General features: G+C 40.0%; 1 protein-coding gene across 1 annotated transcript in view; it reads right to left on the reverse strand.

Moving 5' to 3' along the window:
* Positions 1–4,582: 4,582 nt before the first annotated feature.
* The window catches only part of LOC101845943 (zinc finger protein 652-A), a 41,047-nt gene continuing 18,317 nt past the window's right edge, over positions 4,583–27,312 (reverse strand). Inside the window, exons 3-8 of the mRNA XM_005103922.3 lie at positions 23,038–23,154; positions 21,622–21,808; positions 20,168–20,264; positions 16,241–16,381; positions 10,525–10,691; positions 4,583–6,569 (exon numbers count right to left, since the gene is read on the reverse strand). Of these exons, the coding sequence (XP_005103979.1) occupies positions 5,367–6,569; positions 10,525–10,691; positions 16,241–16,381; positions 20,168–20,264; positions 21,622–21,808; positions 23,038–23,154 (1,912 nt within the window). The 3' untranslated portion in view covers positions 4,583–5,366. The remainder of the gene's footprint in view (positions 6,570–10,524; positions 10,692–16,240; positions 16,382–20,167; positions 20,265–21,621; positions 21,809–23,037; positions 23,155–27,312) is intronic.

Raw genomic sequence — 27,312 nt, forward strand, 5'->3', positions numbered from 1 at the left:
TTGCTATCGGTGAAAAAATGCCCATCTATCTTGAAAAGAAGTCACGATATTTGATTGAAGAAGGTGGGGTCGCCTGGTTTCAAAGGCAAAATTAGTGAGAAAATGGCCGCCAAAGTCTGGTTATTTCCATAGCTTCATAGTCCATGGAAACTGAGAACTTACATTTTTGGGGTCTTTAATCAACATTTTTCAGTAAAAATCCAGCCAGAAATGAATTCTTAATTGGACAACAATGGTGTTGAGTAAAAAAAAATTGCCAAACTGTTAGAAAAATGCCAATTTCTTCAATTGCATTACTTTGACGAGCGCCTGATTTCACCACGCCGCCTCACACATGTGTAAAATACCGGCTCAAAAAACGTATTAATAGAATGATCAGTTTATTATCTATTAGAATAAAAGTAATCAGCTTGGTATTATTTTGCATCAATCCTTCCGCAAAACTCGGAAAGCATGTGACCCCCCATGCGGCGAGCACTCAGTACACTACAGTATAGTGCCGACTCACTCGCAGTGGGGTCCGGTGCGGCGCCAGCCGGGACAGCACTTGTATTTGTCGAAATAACGACAGATTATCGTGTTTGAGACAATACTGATTTGTAATGATCTCACAGACTTAAAAAAAATTAGGCTCCATATCTATGTTAAAGTGATTGTACTCCGTTAATGTGGAGAATCGAGATGTTTGGTGCATTTGGCACTCTTTTAGTATCTGTCCAACATGGCGTTGCAACCAGTTAGCAACTTTAGAAATATTTGATCATGTCTCTCAATTGACTGAGAGGTGAAAGAATGGCACCAAAATTCTAAGGAGATATAGGCCTTTCCTATAGAACAGATACATTTGGCATACAGCTACTTTGAAAATTTAGTTTCGGGACCTACAATGTGACCAACGCTGATCAGTTTTAGCACTTGGAACATAATAAGGCCATATAAATGCCAAAGATTAAAGATAGTAATATACAAAAATAAAAGAAGAAGGAAAGATAAGGATGACAGTTAATTGATCAATAGGACAGAAGGCGCAAACCACACAAGAGCACCTGCCAACCACCCACTGGTCCAACCACCCCTCTTCCACTTCCAGATCTATTCTTTCACATTTGAATAACCACACTCACAAATACAAACAGATGCACTCAAACACAGACATAATTCACACACCATACAGCCCAATGCAAGGCCACTCTGTCTTTGTTTACACACCACCCCCCAGCTCCAACCCTCACATGACTAGACTCATACAAGTTCTAGTACCTTACATGAAATCACTACATTAAAGGAAATTTGCCATGATGCATCTCAATACCAGTAGTGTATCCTGTTCTGCATCGAAGCAAGAGAAAGGAAGAGTGGTTCTAATGAGTCTTGTCAACTAACGAAAAAAATCTTTTTTGGTACCAAATTTGCTAATATTACTTTACTGTTACGCTTGCAAGCGATCAATAAACATTGTCTAGGCTTGCGCGCGGCCGTGAGCTCTCGCAAAACGTTTTTTTTTTTTTTTAAATGACTTCAAAAAGGCAAATAAATTAACTTTTTGGTTTAGATTTTGCAAGTTGTTCGAAATTATGAGTAAGGTGTACTCATGGTGTATTTTTCACTTGATCAGGTGTTGTGTGGAAATTAAACAAAAAAAGAAGATTATACATGCATCCAGAAATAATTATGCACTTAGAACTTGTTTTGGGTACTTGTATGTGTATGTATGTGTGTGTGAGAGAGAGAGAGAGAGAGAGAGAGAGGGGGGGGGGGGGGGGGGGGGGGGAACAGAATACATCATCGCCACCCTTTGAAAATTCAGTTCGCAGCAGCCTCTGTCTATCAGCAACCAAGGCAGGTGCTGTCAGGCGGACACTATCGTAGATTGTACTAATCATACATGACCGTCAAGATATCGCATGGATCCCAACATAAAAAGTTTAGAACTCAACCCCACATCATAATGCAACTGGTCATTAAGAAAAATACTGATGTACAACACATGGAAAAGAGAAACATAGCGTATTTCACAAAATTGTATGACAGTCTACAATTCTTGATTTCTCGATGCCTTAGAGAAAACATAATAACCTGGCTCTAATTCTTTAGTACGGAGTTTTAGCCACAAGTGCTGCTTAGATTCATATTTGGGAATAAAAGACACGCATATCGTTACCAAATTTGCTAACATTACTCTACTGCTAGGCTTGCAAACGATCGATAAACACAGATCTACGATTGCTTTTGTAAAATGTAAACATCGAAATGGTTTTTAAAAGGCAAAAAAATTCACTTTCTGACTTACATTTAAAGATTACTTGAAATTATGAGCAAGATGGGAGGAAATGGGGAATAGGAAAAGTGACACAATCGCAGACCCGCCCACAGTCCAAATATGTCACGAGAGTGCTAGATCTAGACCGCACGTCCATTAACACTGAGACAATAGGCTGCTGTCCTGGGTGACAAGCTCAGCTGAAAATAAGTCCTAACATACCCCTTGGCAATGAAAGGGTTAAAGAGTGCAATTTTCACTGACAGAAGCCCCCATCTCAACTCGCACATGTCGAAAACTTGTTCCCTGTTTTGTCTCAGTATCAGTAAGTTCAGTTGAAATTTAGTAAACAATGGCTTTTTCATATTTAAAAAGATTTCATGGTACAACAAACTCATGTAAATAATATATCAAAATGCTCAGAAAAAAAGAAGATTTGATAATGAAGATACAGTTCTAGTACAAGCAAGCAGATATGAATACAAGGAAAATGATTTGTTTTTTAAATGTTCGAAACAGCAAGCATTGTTTTCACTTTCTCAGCCTCTATCAGAGAAAATCATATATTCAATCTTGCAGTGAATTATAGCTATCTGTGAATAGGCAAAGTCATTTGACCTAATATTGAAGGATAGTACTGTGAATAGGTACAATTCTTTTCCTGATATTTCACAGTAGTATAACCATTTGTGAGTAGGCATTGTCATTTTCCTAATATTTACTTACAGGTACACACTACACTACTTTGCGTCACTACTGAGAGGAGTAAATGGGAAAATGTTCACTTTCAGTCCTTCTCTCCTACTGTCTTCCTTTCTCCCCAATATATGTAACCATCTTGATATTTCTTTACTTGTAGAAAGAAAAGTGCAGTCAAACTTCATTATACTGCCCATCATTATATCACCAGCCCTGCTTACAGTCAGGTTTTGCCTGGAAAACCTATTTAAATATATAGTATTCGCACCTTAACACTGCCATCCACCAACGATCTGAATTGTACGATCCTTATTAAACTAATGTGAATTTTCCCTGCCATACTGCCAATAAAATGGCCACAAGAGGTACACATGTGCACAGCACCCACCTGTTGGCTGCTTGAACTTGATTTTTTATATTATGAAATTTGTTTTTCCAAAACAGCGGAATCTTGGGCGAACCGAAACTATAAACGGTGGGATCTTAGGCGGAGACTACTGTATTAGGAAAAAATTGCATTGCTGCCACTCAGGAATTTTTAAAAAGGAGGAAATTCACGCAAAGGCGGACGCGCGCTCTCCGAAGGCCAGAGTAAAGCCAGTGAGATCCAGAGGCAATATAATAATACACTGGAAAATCTAGCCCATGGTTTTGGAAGGGAAAACTGTCATATTTGTTAACCATAGGCAACTGAATTAAAATGTATTTGAAAAAAACCAAAAACAAACAAACAAAGGCACTAAGTTGACTAACAAACATTTGAGTCAATTTGACACAGTTTGGACTTGGTGATTACAAATCCAGTGTTTGTTGCCAGCTGGTGTCTCATAAAAAGATTTCGTTTACTTTAAAATTGTACATCGATGTAGAGCAGCATTGGATCAAGGAGGCAACACCTTTGCCACTGTACTGAGCGATTTCGGCACTCCTGTACAATTGCGGTCCCTTTTGCACTTAACCTAGATCTAGTACTAGTGTCCCTGTAACTGAATTAAAATTATAACCTAGGCTATCTAATCTAGATCTAGGATCTAGATACGGTATCTAAATATGTGTTAATCTAGATTATATCTAGAGATAGATTATCTAGATCTAGATTCACTTCCACAGTCACAATAGCTGTCATGTAAACAAACAGGACGGCAACTGAACAGGAGTGCGCGGGCCTCGATTTCTTTATTGCACCAAACGCAAAGTGCAGCAAGTGGCTTGTTCAACTTTCTAATGAATAATGAACTTTTCAAGTCCCACACTGGCTGCTTCTTTCTCATTCCAGCTCCTTTTATTTTTGCATTCTGCATCAATTTCTCTCGAATTTCCGCCGTTTTCAATGACAACTCGGCGCGCCAACGTCCTGATGCCCGATCGACACTGTGTTGCTCCACAACAATAAACAATGTAAAACTAGCGCTAGGCCTAGAAGAACGGAAGTAGAAAGCTACGGGCGGACATGCGCAGGCCGCGTTTTCGTCTCTCTCCCGGTTCTGTGTTTTACGCATGTAAAAAAAAAAGTATCGCAATTTGCGACCGAGAGCGGTCCAGCGGAGGAAGGAGGAAAGTAGCGGGAAAAGCTAGATGAAGCGGAGTTTCCGTTATTTAGCGGGAAAGTGGCAGCTATGAAATTGGGACCTGGGCACCATGTTGCTATACAGAGGATGTTGTTATATTGAAGGTCGTTATAGAGAGGCTGCATATGTTTCATTTACTTGATGAATCAGGAGACAGCTTTTTATTGTTTATACTATAAAGCTTTGAAAAGCAATACAAGGCACACAAAAACATGCAGAGAACTGCTTTCAAACATGCAATTTTAAGAACACATTATTCTACTTCCTTTTCACCATTCAATCCATTCTTTACTACAAATGATTACCCTCGGCATAGAGATCTACTGAGAATTCAGCCTGCCACACCACAATGGCACAAATGTAGTCCAGGGGTAGGCAAACTACAGACCAAGGGCCAAACGTGGCATAGTGTTGTGTGGTTTGAGAAACATTTGGTGAAATAGACATTATTCTGAAATGATCATAAAATAAATTGTCAGCCAAGACTAGTTTTCATTGTGAAATTAAAAGAAAAATATGTTTGCTGAACTTGTAAAACGCTCCATTTTCATTATTATTGTAATAGTTTATATTAAACATTTTCTTTTAAAATTTACCTAGCACACATGTTCATTAGTACACGATGTGGTCCTTTGCTGTTTATGGCCCAGTCGAAATTTCCCCTATCCGAAAAGTATGCTTACCCCTGGTCTAGTCAGTGGATGTGCCAACTTCTCAGAGCATGGCATACGAACTTTTTTGACGTAGCCCTCTTTTCAAACAGACAGATGAAACAAAAAATGGAGAGTCTGAGCACCAGAAGAAATGCGACAAGGGACCTGCACAGGTACACAACTCTGCTAGTTGGGCATGTTTGGAAAGACAGGCATAGGTCTGGCCACCATGTTCTGAGCAGACATCGGCACGGCCACGCGGTTGCTGAGCAGGCCCGGGGGGACAGCGGGTGGGGAAAGAGGGGTTGCCCATGATGATAGGGCTCCCGAAGCCACAGCCTGTGATGTCAGGTGACTTTGCTGATGCTGCACCAAGGGAGGGAAGTGAGTTGGCGGTGACAGCATGCCGCAAACCGCTGATGGGTGGGGCTGTCCAATGTTTTTCCACTCCAGAGGCAACTGATTTCCAGGGGATGAGATCAGGGTCGGGGGACCGCTCTGGTTGTTCGATATGGAAGAGGTTGGTGGGACTGACGAGGACGAGGAGATGGATGACGCGGGAGACGCAGCTGTCCCTGCTCCACCACTCCCTGTATACTGCCCACTGGCCATGACACCCTGACCTCTGTGCTGCTGAGAGGTTTTCGTGTTTTCGTGCGAGGAACTCTGAGAGTTAGCACCAGAGAAATGGCCCCCTCCGCCACTTCCCCCTCCCCCACTGGAACTACTGACAACACCCCCTGACCCACTAGCATTGTTCTGATCTCCAGAACCTTGATGGCGCAGCATGTGGTTAGCCATCATGTACTCCAGCTTGGTGCGGTAGACACACTGTGGGTATGGGCACTCCAAGTCTTTCCCTCCCGCAGGTGTGGTCGCTACCCCCGGGCTGCTGCTCCCTCCACCACCACTGCCACCCCCACTTGTGTTGCTCTCACCCACACTGCCCACACTTATCTTCCTCTTCTTTCCGGACACTGTTTTGTTGCAGTGGCACTCCCCACCGCACTTTTCGCAGCCTTCTCCCTTCTGGTAGTGCTTCATCCTGTGGCTGCGCAGGTTGTGTCTGTCCGATGTGCTGTAGCCACACAGGTCGCACACATATGGCTTTAGCCCCAGATGCTTCACCATATGCTCCTTCAGATTCTTCTTCCAGGCAGTGGAGAAGCCACAGATTTTGCACACGTAACATTTGTCATTAGTGTGAATCCGCATATGCTTCTCAAGGTCACTGGAGGATTCAGTGCGGTAGTGGTCGCAAAACTCGCAAGCATACTTCTTCCTGGGACAGCCGCTACATTTGTGGACTAGGACCATGCCCTCACTTTGGAACTTGAGGCCACAGATGTGGCACTGGTGTGTTCTTTCCACCATTTTGCACACGTAAACCTAAGGATCAATAACAACACAAAAAGTTTTGAAAATGGTTTTACAATTTTTAAAAACAAGGGACGTCAACTAAGATTTCCAGAACATACTGTCAATAAAAAGAAAGATAAAAACATTTCAAACAGATAAAAACATTTCAAACAGATAGAAAGTTTCCCGGTCTGCAGTTTCTGTAGCTTATAGAGTAAATGAAAAAAGCCAAGAAAAGGTCTTTTCAAGAACATTGGAAGTATTGAGCAACTGCACTATCCTTAAAACTCCATATACAACCTGTCTAAAAACAAAAGAGGACCGACTTAAATGGCAATAACTTGGTCATCACTACATAAATTTCAACCAAACTTCAAACAAAATTCAACTAGAGAGATGTCAAATTTATAAATACAGTCAAACCTATGTAAGACGGAATCGCAAGGGAGCCAGAAAAAAATTCCGTCTTAGACATATTTTCCGTCTTAGACAGGGGAATTTAGTGGGGAGATGGAGGGGGTGGGGGGGAGGGTTCAAAGGCCCAGCCAGTCTGTCCTCAGAGAAATTCGCGCTCGCAACTTTTGCCATCAGCGCAACTTGTGCACAACTTTTACCATTTTCGTGAATTCGCTAATTTTAGCCAATTTCCCGCAAAATTTGGAAAAATAATAAAATTTAATTAAAAACACCGAAACTTTCCTCCACGACTAGAAATAACGATGTCAAGGGGGACAATTTGCTCCTTTGCACGACGGGGAGCCCGCCACCACCCAGTGACCAGAGCCGGGTCAGGTTGTCCGACTCGTCGCCGGAAAACAACGATTCTGTTTTGAAACAACGAGTCGGGCGTGATCGACTTGTGCCTTGATAGCCACTTTGCATAATGACATGTGTCAGTCCTACTTATCCAAATATAATCCTATTACCACCAGTGCTTGCATTTCATAGGACCACTGTTTGACCTATTAAAAGCAGAAGCGGCATCTTTCTCGATTACTGCATCATTCCAAGTGCGGGATATGTAACACACAGGCTTTCTAGAACCATCAGTCTGGACTTGAATTTAACAGCTCCTAATCCTTCTTTCGATGCGTCAGCTGCAATGGTGGTTTTCAGTTTCAGAGAGTGTAATGTGCTAGCACAGGGGCTGTTGTAAGCTGTTCTTGGATGGTTTTGAAAGCCTTTACCAGAGGCTGCTCCCATTCATTGTTCTTCTTGAGGGTTTGTCACTGATGCTTAACGCAGGCCGAACTTCATCATTTGATTGATCATTCCTAGAAATCTTTGTAATTCTGTGGCATTTTGAGGTTGTGGAAGATTCACAATGGCTTTGACCTTGTCTGGGTCTATTTGGATGCCTGAAGCGTCAATAATGTGTCCGAGGAATTTCAACGAAGACTGGGAAAAAAGCACTTTTCATTCAGTGCGAGGCCTTCGTCATGGAGACATTTCACCACATTTCGTACTCGCTTGTCATGAGTGGCTTTGTCTGGAGCGAGGATGAAGATATCATCAAAGTGGCATACAACGCCGTCTTGCTCGCTGAGAATTTCTGTCAAGGTGCGCTGAAAAATTTCAGAAGCCGACAAAATGCCGAAGGGCAGCCTGTTCATGCAGCATCTTCCAAAGGGTGTCAGAAATGTTGTGTACTTTATTCGAGATTCGTCTGATAACCGGATTTGCCAGAAACCAGATCTTGCGTCCAATTTTGTGAAGAGTTTGTTGCCTGCAAACTGTGCAAGGTCTTCATCTACAGACTTCAGCGGATAAACTTCTCGCTTGACGGCCTTGTTGAGAGCTGTTCAATTGACGCATATACGGACTGAACCAATTTGTTTTGGAACGACCCCCATTCCAGTGCACCAGTCGGTAGGCTCTGTTACCTCTGAAATAACGCCCTGATCCAGCATTTGATCTAGTTGCAACTTGACCTTAGGCATGAGGGGATGGGCTATTTTCCTTAGTGTGTAGATATGTGATGGTTCGACACCTTCACACAGCTTGATGGTGTAAGGTTCTTTCAGCTTGCCAAGACCCGAAAAGAGTTTGGGAAATTCTCGTCCCAAGTCAGGCTTCGATTCTTCGAGTTCTTGCACTCTTTTCACCAACCCCAACTTGATACATGTATTACGGCTCAGGAGAGAGTGCTGTTGTCCTTAAACAACGTATATTCTCTCTACTAAGCTCTTGTCTTTGTGTCTCAACGTTTGTCGGGCAAAACCTAGCACTTTCAGGTCTTTTCCTCCTGCAGCGCGAAGTATTTTATCTGGTCTTTTGAGTTCTCCTGGAGCTATATTGACATCTTTTTCACCCATGACTGTGATTGAAGCACCTGTGTCTAACTTGAAAGGATGTAGATGTCCGTCTACTTGAGTATCTTTGGATGCTGGGTTCGGATCCCATCCCTGCCACCATGTATGTTGTATTTACCTCCACACGGCGTGTCGTTCATGAAGTGTCCGTTAAGTTCTCATGCGCAATCCAACTCCACGACCGCTAGTGACGTTGTTCTTCCTTAGCTAGGAGTTGCCAGGTTGTCAGTAAGAAAGCCAACACATAGGCTAATGCTACACTCGTGAGATTTCACACCCACACCACCCCGGCCATCTGCATTGCCCAAGGCTCACATAGAAGGGGTAACTTCTACCCTCAAATTGGGTCAGCAAACGGAACCAAACTTGCGAGTTCTGTTGCAAATCAGGACTGAACGAGCAAAGCATTTTTCGCCTTAGACAGGTAAAACCCTCCGAAGGGAGGGGATTTTTCTTTCCTTTTCCGCGTTGGACAGGTTTCCGTTTTATACAGGTAATTAAAGAGGAATATTATGAAGGCGGAGCAGGGAGATTCCGTTAAGACAGGTTCCCGTTAAGGCAGGTTTGAAGGTATGAAGAAAATCAATCCCCAAGTTCAAGATATATCAAGTTTTTAATATTTCAACCCAAATTGGGTACAATGTAAAATTTTACTTTTAACACTCCACAGTGACACAACCAGCAGTACAAAATACCCTATCTGGTCACCCAGCCAGGAGGGTGACTGCAACGGACTTCTCGGGCCTGGCGCAGGACAGCACCAGGTGACCGGAACAGATCAATTTCATCGTCACATTATTGCGCCAAGTGACCACAAAGTGTTAAAGAGTTCAACTACAGGGGAGTGATTGGCCTGTTTTGGTTTTAGGACAAGGATGGTAAAACCACAACATTCATCTCAGATGGATATCGCACTACGTTGAGAGACTTGGAGAAGTTTCGGATGAAGAAAGTTTACAGAACAGGCATAGTTCCAGTAAGATGAGGCAACATCGCACACATCAAGACAGGCCCATTGAGGTTGCAAGAAAGGTTTGGTGAACACATTTTAAACCGAATAAACCGAAAGTTTACAAATCAACTGTCATCATATTCCCCCCAACTTGAACCCATTCAGTAACTACCTTGGGGGAGGGGGGGGGTCCAAGAAAAACAAACATCAAACAATCAAACAGTTGAAACTCAAATGTTGGACAGGGGGTCCAAAGAATCGACCCAGAAACATGTAACACTGGTGTTCAAAATTCCCACCGGTATATTGGAAATTGTATGGAGAGAAATGGTCAACACCTGGAGATTTTAATCCCACCACCTTCCCCGAGTTTATTTGGAAAGACCAATTGTGTATTAATTGTTCTTTAATGCACAAACTGACTATTTGAAATAGAACAATATGGCTAATTCTTAAGAAGTTAGAAAGTTTTGCGCTTGATGACAAATGTATCCCGGTTGAATTTCATTTCTGCAAAATTTTATTAAACTGAAATTGGTTCCAAGATGACTGAGCTATTGCCTTTTGAATGGGTCTTCTTTTTTTTTTAGACACCTGTTACATAGTGTTATATGACCTTTAACTTCTGAACCACCATCAAAATTAGTATGCTCAGTATGTGAAAGCTTCAGTAGTGGTTTTGCAAAGGTCCTTTTGAAACACACAGTGGACAAATTTTCACCTGGTGATAAATGAGGCCAGCTTCAGAAGTCTGTGTCCGCCCACAAGCTCGGCAGCGCAGTGGATGGTTGGTGTCAGAGTTGTGGACTTCTTTGTGATGAGCCAAGAGATCAGTGAACCTTGCGAAGGTTGCTTGGCATAGGGAGCACATTGAACTCTTCAGAATGTCTATAGGGAGGAAAAACAGTCAGTATAGGAAATTGGAATAAAACTATTGAACACCTACAGCAGCTATGTGAAGGTAAACATAATCCATTTAGCGTAACAACCAGAGAAGTAAAGACATTTCATCCACAAGCTGTTCAGTTGTTCTAAGCTCAGTAAGCAAAATTTTGTGGAGAGAGAAAAAACTTTAAATTTTGTTCACAACTGTACCTACATCGGGTACCTTTCTTTAATTTTTATCAAAATGTAGAATCTGAATTTCGACTAAATATTTCTCTAGCACATGCAGTTCATGCCACAAATAAAAAACTACATAACAAAAAAAAATTCAAAATTTTGGCCGCAAATAACAGTCGGTCAACGATTTCAGTTTCCAATTAATCAAAGCTGGAAACATTTTCATCACAAGTCCTAGGCTGTAACTGGTGCAATTACTATCTAACAAATGCCTCATCAAAGAAAACATGCAAAACATAAATATATGGAAGTTAAATAATAATAACAATAGATTGTACAGTCAAACTTGCCGTAGCAGTCACAGCCACCAACTGAACTAATGACCACTGTTCTGTAACACCTCAACTGCATACATATGTGTATGTGCGTGTTTCTGTGTGTGTGTGTGTATGTGCACACATGCACATACACACAACCTCGACTGCATACGCTATGTACACAGTCCAGGAGTTATAGAACAGTCGTCATTAGAACAGTTGGCAGCTGTGACTGTTAAGGCAAGTTTGACTGCACAATCTATAGTTATTATTATTATATGAAGCGAAGAACTTTGACTGCCACATTTAGGTATTGCATTTTTCTTTGATAAAGTAGCGTAAACACGGCCTCGTGGGCACTCGCGACCTTCCGTGGGCGTGGTATCGGTGAAATCAGGCAAATTCAGATCGCTGTTTCTTTTCTCTTTCGCAATACAACACCAAATACTGTACACCTTGTAAAAGTTCAGCTTTTCCTCATTCCAATGGTGTAAGTTGTTTATATGTCCCATTATTAGGAGTTGGAGAATCGCCTTGGAAAGCGAAGCCCTGTGCTGTTGGAACGCGTGGTCGGCCGTTTAAAAAATTGACACGCATGCATTCAAATGCTTCGCAGAAAGATTGATGATTAAATACTGTCTTTTCATTGGCGGAGAACTGTAGATCTTTGGACAGGCTTTCCCGTGGTATATTTTTGGCCTTTGGCGTTTAAATAAAAAGCCTTTAAAAAATACCATCAAAGTTTTCAAAGATCATTTTTTACACAAAATATGTAAAATACCGAATCAAAAAAGCCATCGAGGAAGATCAGTTCATTTTCTATTAGATTAAAGTAAACGGCTTGGAATTATTTTTCATCAATCCTTCCGCGAAACTCAGAAAGCATGCGACTCCCCACGAGGGGAGCACTCGGTACACTACAGTATAGAGCCGATTCGCTAGCTGTGAGGGCCGGTGGGGCGCCGGCCAGGACTGTGCTCGGTATTTTTGTCGAAATAACGACAGATCATCATGTTTGAGGTGATAAAACTGATTTGTACTGATCTTACTGTCTTGAAAAAAAATTAGGCTCCTCTATGTTATAAAGGTTGTACTCTGTTAATATGGAGAAGTTTAGTGCACTTGGTACTCTTTCATTATTTGTCAAACATGAGATTGCAGCCAGTGAGCGACTTTAACAAATTTGATCAAATTTCAAACAGCTACCATTTTCTTAAAAACTGATAAAAGAATTGACAAATGTCTTTCCTTATTCAAGGGAGATAATTTTACTCACACTGACTCTTGCAAAATCCAAATCAAAGTTTGCTCAGTATGGCGTGTGGCCTGTTCCAGCTTGAACTACTGATACAAAACATCTGTTCATTGACTGAATTGAAGTCCTTATGGTTGTCTGAAGAATCCCCTGCCATTCCTTGTGAAGTGCAGCCTTCAGTTCCTTACCAGTTCGTACGGAGTGCGCCTGTTTCTAATCCTCCAGTCAAGGCCATCTCACAGATATTCCGTTGGGTTATGGTTTGTGGACCTTGCAGGCCAGTCCAGAACAATGATTTGATTTGTTTGGAAGAAGTTTTCATAGATCGTAGCCATTTGTGGTCGGGTGTTGTCTTGTTAGCAGATTCCATCATCTGTGCCATGTAGCGTAGTCACCGTGACGAAGAATTTCGTCACAATAAGTCATTATTTGAGGTTGGTTTGAAAAGTCACTAAATGTATAAGACAAAAAGCCAAGATTCCACCCCCTACCATCACATTTCAGCCACCTTCGGACCTCTTGTGGGACGTTGGATCTGTGAAATTTCTCTTCTCTTCTTTTAAACACTTTTTCTCTTCCATCAATGAGACGAATTAAAAACCTGAACCATTGCTGAAAAGAACACTTTACCAACGTCTTTTGTTTCATCAACAATGTTGTTGTGCCAAAATTTGGCGATCGATTTCTTCTATGAAACAGGGTTAGAATGGCTCCATATAAATGGCGATAATCATGGAATCCACGATCTTATAAATGTCTAATAATGATGTTTCAAGACAGTCTGAAGTGCCTGGCAGTCTGTGCACCAAGTTGGAATGGGTTTTCAACATGGGTGTTGACAATAACTCCAATTCTGATGTCGAGTTGTCGCCCTTGGTTGCCTACGTCTCGGCTTTTCTTTGACAGTTCTAGTGGTGTTAAAACATTAATTCAAGCGTTAGATGGTTCCTCTGCAAACATTTAAGTGTCTTGCAACAACAGAAAGCGCAATTTAAAAAATTATCATACACACAGCTCCTTTATTTTCTGAATTTATCTTTTTTTTTAATGTTGAAAACAGGAGAAAAAGGTACCCAAACGTTAAAAAGTATGGACTTTTATAGTGTGTAAGGTGTGTTTACGTGATTCAAAGCAAATTTTGTGTGTAGGAAGAGTTGATTTCAACACAGACCGAGAGAAATCAATACCAACACTTTGTCCATGTACTACTTCCGGTTTAGGATTTCTTTTGGTTTGCTCTTGCACAAGAAGTCTCAGAAGTCCCACAAGTCATACTTTTAAATTTTTCTGCAATTCTTACGCTATAACGAAAATTATCGTAACATAATGGGTGTGACAGAACCTTTGCAACTCGGTATAGTAGTAGTAGTAGTAGTAGTAGTAGTAGTAGAAGTAGCAGTAGCAGTAGTAGTAGTAGTAACAGTAGTAGTAGTAGTAGTAGCAGTAGCAGCAGTAGTATCAGCCGCCGCAGCAGCAGCAGCAGTAGTAGCAGTAGTAGTAGTAGTAGTAGTAGTAGTAGTAGTAGTAGTAGAAGATCTACAGCCTTAAAGACTTTCTTTACAATAAAACGAGACCAGAAAGGATGGTGCAACACTGCTGAGTTTAACTTATCAGTGTACTAACAGAGCCTCGAAAGGAACCCCTTTCATTTCACTGGTAAGAATAAGATTGATAAGAATTTTGACAGATTAGATCCAGATCTATATTTTTAAGAAAGTAATTGAAAAGATTAAGAGCCTGGTCTGATCAAAGCCTACCTTTCAGTTAACTGCAATTTTGCCTCGTCTTACTTAAACATCACAAAATCCAAGCTAGATCTACTAATCTGAGGCACAAATTTCACTCACTAGACAATGACTCAATGACTTAACATATATATATTAAACATAGTAATATAACAGTATCATCAATCATAATTATTTTTATGGGATGATGATGCTATCAGCACGGTTCTGGGCCATTATAGTAGGTACCGCAGGCGAGCCGTTTTCAAGGCAGACAGCTACAGCTGGAGCCAGATTTGGACTTCATCCAACTATTAGCTGGTTTTAATTTTGGTAAACACTAATAAAAATTATACCACTGTTTTCTGTGTCTTTCCTTCTCCATGGTGAACGAGAAACTGATACTTATGATTGCATATTTAGTTTTTAATTGACTAAAGTTTAACACGGGAAAACTCGGCAGTCTCGCAATTTTGCGCGCTTAGATTTGGGGGGTACTTGTTTTAAATTTCGATTTCTCAGTCGTGAATCATCGAATTTTCTTGCGGTTTGAAACATAAAAATCTGGGATTTCAGGAGAATTTCCGGGGAATGTGTTTATGTTTTTATTCCGAGCAGAAAGCTTGAGTGGTACGATGTAAAGACGAAGAAAGCATTTTAAAATATGAAATTCGACACAAGTCGGGCTATCTGTGCCAGGATCATATTCATAGACATCTCAACCATCAAGTTTATGTGTTTAGAAAAGCAAACTACGTTCCACGAAGCAGAAATATTACTTTTTCTGAAGTGGGGTAACAACCACTTTCGGGAGATCGTCATTCTGCCATTGCGGCTGTTCCATCGCCCATTTCCACCCCCTCTGACTCGACCCAACCAGCAGACGATTATAATGATGGTTCAGTAAAAGAAACATTCGATAGATGTTTATGGCGTCAATTTATGTATTATAATAATTTTCTTTTAGGATACTTATGAATATCGTGTTTTGAAAAATAAGATTAATCGGCCACCACTTGCCGTGTGGTTGGATTGTTATTGTTTGGTGGGAATCACGCCGACCTACATTTTCCCCACCTCATAGTAATTTAATTGCGATCTATACAAATGTATCGCTTCGTGGTGGTATTTTTGCCTTATTTATTCTAAATGCATCGAAATCTAAGCATCTCTGGTAAACAAAGTGAAAGAATAAAGCCGTGAAGAGTTGAACTGGGAGTTCTATTTATAGTAACATGTCATCACACACTACTAAACACTCGGAAGGGGGTTACCGGGTGTTAGTGTTACCGATGGAAATGTTCGTAGATCTATTGTTTGGCATTTAATTCGGTAACAAAAAAGGCTAGATCTACGTTCTTGATTGGTGGATATTCAATTATTGAATCAACCAGCCTTTTTATGTATTCTTAGACTTAGTTAGATGTCACCTGATAGGCTAATTGGAGAAATGCCCCCCCCCCCCCCCCCCCCCCACTCTTTCTTCCATCCACTTACTGACTGGACACACGATGATACATTGTATTTCCCCAGCCACTGGTTTCTTTCTCAGCTAAAATGATAAATAAATCTAGAACTAGATCTATATTTTACAAGATGAACCACGGTAGAACAGTATGTTGATTTAATTCCAACTTTTAAACCCCCTGAGCAGAAATCTTTATTTTCTGAACCAATATTGATTACTTTTTTCACATTATTGTCCATATCTGAAATGTTTGGAAGGCTTTTTTCTTTCTATAAACTAACTCACTGTACAGAGCCTGAAAAGAGCTTTAATTTGATATATAATGCAACCTTGTAGCACAATTTGTTGATTTTATATGAATTTTTTTCCAGTCGGCAGACGTTATAATTTGCACTCAATAATGGCAGGTTTTTGGGCATTAGGGTCCTATTATGGAGTGTTATGAGAGGTTTTAGTAAACATGCCTAGCCCATTGCTTTAGCTTGAATTCCTTCACAGATCTCGCCCACTGAAACATGGCGGACGCCGCTGTCAAATGTGGCCATCGTGCAGCAAGGCGAGAGAGGGGCGTACTGTATCTAGTGCCTATAGTGTACATCTATGGTATATACCTTCTCCTTCTGTGATCTGAGCAATCTGTGCTGGGGACGCAGACAGTTTGGCTCTCTTAGGAGTTTTTTTCCGTTTCCTCGGGGGCTGACCCAAATCTCCAAGACCTGGCATTGGCACCATGGAGGGTGGGCCCATGGAGCCTAAGGAATATATAATTGTAAATAATAATAATGAGCTGCCTGCCTGGCTTTAGCACAACAATTTGAGGCTTAAAATTGGGGATAAGTCATGAATGATTGACAAGTCTTACATCTACTCAATTGTCAATAATAACATCAAGAGTCAAGATTGTGAAAAAGCGAACTGTTGTATTTTACTGGATAATAACAACTCTGCTGCATCAAAAACAAGACAATGATGTATGGGTTCCTTTAAATATCAGCCACAGCCTCTCACTAGCTGTTCATGTCAGTAAAGCAACAGTTTCTACGGAACGTGTATTCTTATTCTTAGTGAGGAAAAAACCCAGAACACTTCACAACTTTTACATACATGTATGTTTTACATTTAACATTTTTACATTGGCTACCGGTTAAAGCAAGAACTGATCACAAAAATGCTCTTTTAAACAACGAGTGCATGTAAATCAAAGCACCACAATATCTTAATGACCTAAAATAGTCATATATACCATCAAGACTTTAAGATCTGCATACGAGAAACTGATGAAAATGCCCTCAGTAAAGTTCTGAAAAGCTGGGTGGAAAAGTTTTTTCTTCCTATGCCCCAAAAATTTGGAATTCCCTCCCAAAAGACAAGCCTATCACAGCAGAAGAGTTTAGGAAAAATCTAAAGACACATTTGTTCAACACTATAAAGTTTTGAATTTTGCCCGCGGGGGGGGGGGAAGAACCCTACTCTTATCGATTTTGAACCACCAAGGGATCTTTAAGGTGCGCAACTTGCACACAGGACCTCTGAGACTTTTCGCCCTTATCCGAGAAGGTTAAGTGTAGATAAGGGATGTGGCTGAAAGACAGCAGTAAGAAAGAGACAAGGAGTAGCCGTAGAAAAGCTGCAGAAAGAGTCAGGAGCCCAGAGGAGGGGGCAAAGGAGGTGATGGGGTGAGGGCGGAAAGAGGAGACGAAAGTTGATGACAGAACATTGATAGAGAGCAGGAAAGGACGTGAAAGGAAAACATTTTAAATAAGAAAATTTTCTGTCGCTATCTGGATTAAAACCAAAACCTATTGAATGAGAGGTGAACACCTTGACCTCTAGACCACAAAAGCCCCCTGCCCGTCTGTCTGTCTGTCTGTCTGTACATGCGTGTAGGTGTGTGTGTGTGTGTGTGTGTGTGCTTGTGTGTGTGTGCATATGTGTGTTTGTGTGCATCTATTTTTTCCTTCCTGTGATAGTTTTGTCCCCAATTTATGTAAATTATTGACGTCCTGCACCAAATTATGTATTTGCCGAGTCATAGTGTGTGGATGTATGGGCCAAAGGCCTTTCACATCAATAAAAATCTCTCTCTCTCTCTCTCTCTCTCTCTCTCTCTCTCACTCTCCCTCTGTATGTGTGCGTGCCTGCCTGCGGGCATGTGAGCGTGTGTGTGCGTACACATGTGTATGTGTGTAAGCACAAAGAGTAAGGTGTAATGAAATGAAGGAGAGACAAGGAGCTAGATCTTTGATAAGGAAGAAGGAGCAAACCACACCAGAGCGCCCACCAACCACAAACTTCTACAGATCATCAGCAGAAGTTACAACAAAAAAACCTTATTTAGATTCTATCTGCATTTGAAACAACAGTATACACGTCTTCAATTTCCTCTTCCCCTCGTAACAAGAAGCACAAGTGTAGTAACTCACAAATAAGAAGAAAGATCCACCCACTTCCCTTTCTCTATTTACCCAGAGTGAAATAATACTCCTCCATTAAGCAAAACTTATCCCCCTCCCTGAAACAATAAGTAATTAACAAATATTACGATACTTTTAGTTTAGTTTTAGTAGAGGGTCTTACGGCGCTCGCAACTGCATAAGGTCATATGACCGCAAAGGGGTGAGTGTCAACAGAGAAGTCTTTACAGGGAATCAGACTTATTCTGCTCACCTCTCTAGCTTCAACAACACAAAGTCTGCTTCGACTATCAACGCACCCCGGAAATAGCAGGTCACAAGAATGTGATAAACATACAAAAAAAGTAGAGGAAAATGACAATAGGATTAGGAAAGAAAAAGCAGCAGTTCCCTGTTGTAGATCAGGCACAGTTATGAGCTTGACATGATGAATCAGCCGATTTACAATTCTACTGTGCATGAACGAGAAATATCCCCCCTTTGGGAATGGCCTAAAGACACTACAGTACAGTCAGTGGCACTGCCACGGGGGGGTGGGGGGTGATACGATACTTTAACAAATCGACTTGAAGAGACATATATATTGTGCTCAAAGATGTTTAAGGAAATAGAATTTAACAACCTTAGAAAAGGAACAAAAGCCAGAAATAACAAAACTTTCCCTAAATACCCACAGCCATACGCATTTCATCAAGCTCAAAATTACTTCAAAAACTATTATATAAGAACACTATTATTATGGGTACGTGTGGTACAAACAAGAGGTTGGAGTATCATGCTCATTATCAAAAGGATATAGGATTCCAATTCCTACCAAGCCTTCACATTGACAGAAACAAACAAAAATGTGACTGCCACTTTGTAGGTCGTCCACAAAACTGAGAAGTTAATTTATTAAAAGGAAGAAACCAGAAAAACTAGTTATATTGAAGGGACTCCATTTAAAAACATTTACTTTGAAAAATAAGAACTTTCTAGTCCCCAATCTAAATTTTTTATGACACTCCAAAATACAAGCTAGGCAAATCATGTGCAAGGCTTCCAACGTAGAGACAAAGCCGCATTTTGAAAAACTCTATAAAATTAACTAGAAAAAACACTTTAGAATAGGCCTACCAATAACAAGTTGGTTATTTTTTTTTCAAATACAAATCAGGGACACCCAACATTATAACATGAAATTACTTGACAACAAACAAAATAACATCAAGCAGGACTGTTTTTTGTGTAGTGTTTACAGTGCTTCCACCAGCTGAAGCTGAAAAGTAAGGAAAATTCTGCCGGGGTCTGAAATTTAGTGCTTTTAGAGGGTTAAAAATGGCATTTGGGAGCCTGTTTTTATAATTTATTTCATCACGGCCCTTATCGCATTCCCGCGCCGTAGAATCTTCGCATTGATAATTTCTCTAGATCTAGACAATAAATCTGCAAATAAGTTTCTATCTGACAGTAATTTTCTGCCTAAAATCACAAGTCAATTTACTTGATCAATGCGAATATTTTCCACCCGCGGCAACAGTCCTAAGATAGACAGATGGAATGAGTGAAAGATAGAAAGGATGAAATTGGCACATAAAGTTCGCCTCATTTTGATCAGTCTGCAGGTTAAAATGTACTGCCGACCAACCCGCAATGAACGCATGGGGCATAGCAGAATATAATGGCCCATCCTAGGAAATGCACAATCTGGCAGGTCTCTATAACATTAACTTATTGTCAAGAGAATTACCGTAAATATCCGTAGCTTATACAAAACGATACAAAGGCGACTACGAATCTTTTACTACGGAATTTCAGTAGATATCTAGTCCTACGCTGTCGCAGTTTTTTTACGGAGGGAGTTGATAATGAGGGAGGAACAAGTACGGAACTGGCAGAAAGTACAGATTTCCTTAAAAATATGGAAGAGCGGAAGCACTGCGTTGACGATATAGTTATGATCACAGTGAAATTGCCGAATCCAAAACAGTCACTGGAAATTCAGGACAGTTGGCAAGCCTGAAGTAAATCATAATTTATACAAAACAATTCCTTCCAGCAGACCCAAATCCGGTTTTCTGGGACCCTACTGGGATCAGGGTCCACAAAGAAGTAATATCAAACAAAGGCACGTGCAGTGCATACCTGAAAATGAACTGTAATGCTGGTAAATCCCGCTCGGCTGACTGCTGTTGAAGCTGCTGGAATTTGCCTGCTCTCTAAGCCTTTGTAGGAGCTGAACCTGGGGACAGTCATGACCGTAAAAGTAATTCAACTGATATTACTGCCACTTTGTATGTCGTCTACAAAACTGCGAAGTTTATTTATTATTATTGTTTAAGAAGAAACAGTAAATGCAGGTAGAAAAGATGACACAAAAGAAAGACTCAAAAGAATAACAATTACGATCATTTAAGAGGCAGAATATCGGGGCCAACTAAGGTAGGGTGGAGTACAACATCCCTGTGAAAAGATTGAGACACTTAACAAAATAAACTTCCCCAAGTGAGAACTGACCTCAAGTCTTCAGTATACAACAGCTAAGAGCCCAAACAGTACACCATGGGCGCTGGTAAAGAAACAGTGATTACCCTGCTCATGGCTGTTTGGAAGACTTTAGTAGTAGGGTAGACATATTTGTGCTTCAAGCGTATGAATTTCATCTTCGTTCATGGACAGATCGTTACAATTTTAGGTGAAATCCATCAGCCCGTGATTCCTTTTTAACAAATTTACTGAAAACACCTTGGCGTGAGAGACATACCTCATCCCAAGAAGAGCTTCAGTGCATTTGTAGGTGGAAGAACATGACTTTAGTACAAAAAGGGCTCAAAAGACAGGCTGGGATATGTGAGCCACAGCAAAAATGTGATTTTTTTATTTTTTATGAACTTAGTAGTAGAAAAGGCGTGGCGGCCAAAGCCTACTCTTATCGAATTTGAACCACCAAGGAATTTTTAACAAGCGGAACTTGCACACAGGACCTTCGAGATTTTTCCCCCTTATCCGAGAAGGCTATGTTTTAGATCTTACCTAAGATACCAGAGGTGTGACTGAAAGACAACAGTAAGAAGGAGCCAAGGAATAGAAGTAGAAAGAGTCAGGAGTCCAAAGGACGAGGCAAAGGTGGGGAGGGGGGGGGGGGGGGGGGGGGGGCAGAAAGTGGAGGCAAAAGCAGACAACAGCATAGTTAGAGAAAATTTTAGAGAAAAATATTTTCCGTCACTGTCAGGATTTAAACCCAGGACCTACTGAATGAGAGGCAAACACCGTAACCTCTAGACCACAAGAGCCACCAGGCAGAGAGAAACAAAAAACTATTTTGTTAATTATACAAATACACTAAAAAGGAACATTCCAATACAATTTGCACACCCTTCAAGGCTAATTTATTATTGTCCAGTACACAGAACTGACAATGGTGATGATAATAATAATAATAATAATAATAATAATAATAATAATAATAATAATAATATAGTGATAATGATAATAGTATTTTTATTTTTTTATTTTATTAGTAACAACAATAATAATCGCCATCATAAACATAATCATCACCAAGTCACAACATGACAAAATAGCAAACTACAACTTACCTTTTCTTCCACACTGCAGTCACCTCCAATCTGTGTCACTCCAAGGCATGTAACTTCATCGCTCTCACTCATAGATGAGTTCTTGCTGCCTTCACTTCCATCTCCCATGTTGCTGCTCGTGTTGGCACTGTTGGCATTGTAAGTCATACCAACAGGAATAAAGTCTTCATTTTCTGTTTTCACACCACTGTGAACCCGTAAATAAGACAATTCACAGCACTTCATAATGTTGTCAAGCCTTAGCTAACTGTTGCCTCGTTCTTTCCCAATCATAAGTAAACAAAATGGGTGCACTAAAACTGCAAGTTGAGTGTGCATGCAGGCCCAAGCATAGCAAATAAATAAGTGTGTTTATGTGGGCGAGTCTTTGCTAGTATGCCATCCTGTGCATTAATCCATTCAGTGCTGAGCCCTAGTTATGAACTCCCCTCCCATACAAGTCAGTTTTAATACAAGTGATTGGGTCCACTCAGGAATATAACTATACAACAAAAGCTATTTAACCAGTCCCTAAAAAATGCATTCTTTTTAACTAATTGCTATGAACTGTCTAACAATGTAATCCAACACAGTGACAACCTTGATCACGTCAACTTGAACGCCAACAACAGCTGCGACAAAGGATGAAAATGTGTAGTCCTGGTTGTTTGCCTCACTGCCGCAATCTCCACCATCTTCACTTTAGGAGCATATGATATCCTCCCAAAGTCTGAATCAAGTATGATATCCGCCACTTCACCCTCTTATCATTTCTTGGGAGTTGCATACTTAAACAATCTCGTAGTGACATAAGACAACAAAAAGTCATACATAATTCATAAAACCATTCACATGCCGCTTGCTGTTCAAAGACTCTATCTAGGTCTAAAGACAAAGAGGTACAATGAAAGAATACTTGTCAATTATACGTAGGACGAGGGCCTTTCTTGTGAGAATTCTTATTGATCGCGCTGAATGATTAAAGCACAAACCAAAATTCCTATTTATTATTCTTTGAAAATGATAAGTTTCTCAAAATAATTATTTCTACAATGTCAGATCTTCACTATATTTGGCTTTCTTTCGTCCAATGTGTTAACAAGTCACTTTTTATTGCGCCTGATATATCGATGATGTCAGAAGCAAAGTGGCCCCATTCTAAATATTACGTTTTTCAGCTTTTAATTCAGGGGATGGGGGGGTAAATGTCGCTTAAACCAAGACAGAAAAGAAAAGCATCAAAATACCTCTCAATCTCTATTAAACAATTCAAGTGAAGACATAGTATCAGATATTTAGGAGGGGGGGGGGGGGGGGTCTCCTCTTTAGACAACATCAGGAATTGGCCACTTTGAGACTAATGTAACAGGCATGCAAAGATGCAGCTGGTCACCAAAAAAAAATATAATAAATATATTTTTAGTCCTCTGAACTCACGCCTGCTGTTGTGATTGAAAGTGCTGCAGCATCTGCTGCTGAGTCATTTGAGATGCATTCAGAGCTCCTCCGTTCTGTGCCATGCCTGGTTTTATAGGGTGGACAAGTTTCACACAACTGAAAGAAACAGCAACCTGTGAGCATACAAGTGGAGGAAATATATATATAAAATAGCATGCAAAAATACTACTTGAATGACTATAGTTTGATGTGCACTTACACGCCAAGAGCGCAAAAGCATACCTCAAATGACGTACTACTGCCTGCTTGACAGCTTCACACAAAATTAGATCAACTGCTGAGCTCGGAGCACACAAGTGCTCTATGTATAATGGAATAGGTAAAAGTGTTGAGATGAATAGCCTTAAACCAATCTAGGGGCATGATGTCATCATATTCAAGGTCAAAATCTGTATGAGGAATTTATAGCATCAGAATATCAGAATAACATAGCCGAGCCAAAGTTTTATTTTCTACTCTGATCGTACAAAATCACGCTTTTCTCTGTCTCCCTCTCTCTCTCTATCACTCACTCTTCCCGTGTTCATGGTTTTAGAAACAATTTTCCATGTGTATTATATGTATATTATAATTATGAACCTTTGCCAGAATCTGAGCATTTTATTGTGTGAGACGCAGTATTGTTTTGTCCTCCATGTAGAAAACATATTTATATATCTAAATCTATTTGGTTGATAAAAATATAAATATAATCTATATAAATATATATAAATATATAAAATAAAAATAAAAATATTTTGCTTGTGTTGATTATTTCATGTATGATTTATATCTTTGAAATGACGAAATGTAGCCATTTTGCTGCTATTTTTGCACATTTCAGTATGTCGCCTGAAAACAGCAATGCAATTACTTCCAAACACGCATTACCATATATGGTGTCTTTAATTAAAACTTTACTAGTACTGAGTGGAAGTTTGTTTTTTTTTTGTAAGTCTTTTACAGCGCTCGCAACTAAATAAAGTCATATGAGCGTGCGGGGCGCATTAAACATTTTTCAGTTTGGTAAAAATTTTGAATTTTGCCCGGGTGGCGCAAAAAGCCTACTCTTTATCGATTTTAGGACCACCAAAGGATCTTTAACAAGTACAACTTGCACATGAGACCTCCAAGATTTTTCGCCCTTATCCGAGAAGGCTAGTGCTAGACCTTACCTTACCATGAGATCAAGGGTGTGGCTAAAACACAGCAGTAAGAACAGCAAAGGAGTAGCAACAGAAAGGCAGCAGTAAGAGTCAGGAGCCCAGAGGAAGGGGCAGTGAGTGGAAACGAAAACAGACGACAGAACAAGGCTAGAGAGCAGGAAAGGAGAAAGGAGAAAATTTTAGAAGAAAACTTTCTGTCACTGTCAGGTTTTGAACGCAGGACCTACTGAATGAGAGGTGAAAACCTTATCGTCTAGACCATGAGAGTCCCGTTGAGTGTAAAACCCATCGTATTTCGGGCATACACTTCATCAGGCTTCACAATGTTCCTCAACTGCAATCTTCAAATGTGTCAGAGGCTCATTACTGTTGTCATCATACAGAATTTTTATGAAGTACACTTTAATTTAATTGACTATCTGACGCTCATAACATGATGATGTCAAAGTTTCATTCACGGACATAAAGCATGTTTCTGGAAATGACCCCATCGAACAAATATTCTTCAGGAGGAAACCTTTTGTGCGATTTCAGCTGTAGTAATTGACTTTTGTTGCTCAAAGCTTGTCTAGACTTCATAAGATTTCTCAATGTCATGCTCATACTGTGCCATAACAACATAGGAGGAACTGCTGCTTTTCCTTTCCTCATCCTTACTGTCTTCATTTGGTCCTCTACTTCTTTTGTATGTTTGTCACTCTCTTGTGATCTGCTATTTTGCGGGGTGCCTTGAAAGTCGAAGCAGACTTTGTGCTGTTGAGGCTAGAGAGGTGAGCAGAGTAAGCCTGATTCCCCATGTGATTTAGACTTCTCTGTTGATATCCACCCCTTGGCACTCATATGAACCTTATAATGCAGTTGCGAGTGCTGTAAAACCTTACTAAAACTAAAACAATCAAAACCATTTACTAAAACAAAAACAAATCGAATCAGTGGTGCTTCAAAAGAAAAGTTGAAAAAGATAACTATTTGGGTCAGGCTCAAAACTGTTATATAAAACATCACACAATTGGATGGGAATTATTTTTTCGTTTTTAAAGACTTGATACTGGCATAAACAGTAGTAGAGATACTAACTTTAAACAGATGGTATAGTTCAAATATCATCATCATTAGTACAGATTTCCGGTCATCATATTTATATATGCACATATCCGAATTTCAAACTGACCATCAAACATCCACATTTTAAAGAAAAAATATTCATTTTGCTGCTGTAATTGTACATAATTATGAAATGAAGTAGTTTTTAATTTTTGACCACTGTGACACTTTTAGGAGTGTCAGGTTCTGGCGACGGCTCAAATATAGGATGAAATTAATACAAATAAAAGTTCATCCATAAATGACCTTGAAGTGTTTTACAATGTTTCACAACAAATCCAAAATTGAACTAGAATATTTACATGGACAACTATTGGTAACCCTGTTCTGCTGGCTCTCTCTCTGTATTCCTCTTCCTCCCCTACACATACCCCCCTCCCCCCTCCACAAACACACACACACACACACACACACTCATACACACACGCTCTGTCTCTCCCTCACTCACTCTCTCCTCTCAGTTAAAAAGCACAAACTCATTACATCGATTAACACTAAGAAAGAGCAATCGAGTACCTTCTGGCAAAGAAAAAAGACGGTATAAATAACTGAAAGGACTTCTGCGCCTAACCGGCTATAAGACGCCTCATTTCAAGGCTGTGCGCCGAAGTGTCATAGACAAAGCAGTTAAATGCAGAACAAACCATTTGTAATTTGCAGCACACTTCTTGTCATTCTATAATCGGCTACATGCAAAGTAAAACTAACATACATCTGTATCAGGGAATTAAGGATCATGAAATACACGTCAAACTACAGATGGAATGAAATATGAAATATGCTAGTACACTGCATGACTTTCATTGTTGTACCCACAATGCGTTTTCTTTTCTATTAAAAAATATGTATATCATCAGTGTTATTCATAAACCAGCTACACACAAAATTTCAATTTTTGTTTTATTTGCTTAATGAAAAGTTTAAAAAACCCATAATACCAGTCCCCAATAAATATGAGGTTTGAAACAAATCCAGAAATATGCGAGGCATCATGGTAAAATCAGGCGCTCATCAAAATTTAAAAAATCAAAGAAATCTGCATTTTTATGGACTTTGGGCAATTTTTTTTTTAAATATTTTTTTTGGCTCAACATCTTAATTAATGTCCATTAAAAAATACATTCATATGGATTTTACTGAAAAACATTGATCAAAGGCACAAAAGATGAAAATTTGCATTTTCCAAGGACTCCCAAGCTTTGGTAGTCACCAAATTTTGTAAGCCATTTTCTTGCTAATAAGTAAAATTAACAAGAAAATGGCTTACAAAATTTGGTGAAACCAAACAAACACCATCTCCTTCAATTGCAAATATCTCCACCCTCATTCAAGATAGATATGTAATTTTTTTCAATGAAAGCAAGACAAATGAACAAGCTTTATGATGATACCAATAACCCCATGTGCCCAAAAATTGACGAGCGCCTGATTTCACCACGTCGTGACACATATGTTTTAATTGAGAAGTTCCTAAAGAGTAAAAAGGGTCATGACGAAATCAGCCCTGTACATAAGTGCTTCGGTAACAGCAAGCCGTCTTGACACGTGTCGAAACTCGTGAAATCCACAGCTTGTACTGTAGGCTTCCTGGGAAGCCAAGAATATTTCTGAGTGTTCTAAGGTCTACTAATTGTGAAAGTACATAGAGAGCATGCTATAGAGCTTGGATATAATGTGCTTTATAAATACACTTATTTTTATAGAAAGGGTGGTGCTAGGAAACAACCTCCGCTAGCATCATCTATGATTTACAACTGGTAAAGAAAAGCCTGAAATCAATTCACCGAATGGAAGTAAAACGCTTCCGAAATCTTTGTCAAGTTTGTTACACAGTTCTGCCATGTTAATGATAATTTTTTTTTTCAGTCAATGCTGGTGCTAGTTCTTTTCAAATTCGACTTTCTTGATTTTCTGGCCAAAGTTTGAGGATACATGATGGATCCCTCATCTGGAGGAAAATGCCTGGTGAAGCCGAGTCTAGCAAAGACATGGAACATTGTCAAAA

This window comes from Aplysia californica, unplaced genomic scaffold (assembly GCF_000002075.1).
Source record: "Aplysia californica isolate F4 #8 unplaced genomic scaffold, AplCal3.0 scaffold00397, whole genome shotgun sequence".
Lineage (NCBI taxonomy): Eukaryota > Metazoa > Mollusca > Gastropoda > Aplysiida > Aplysiidae > Aplysia > Aplysia californica.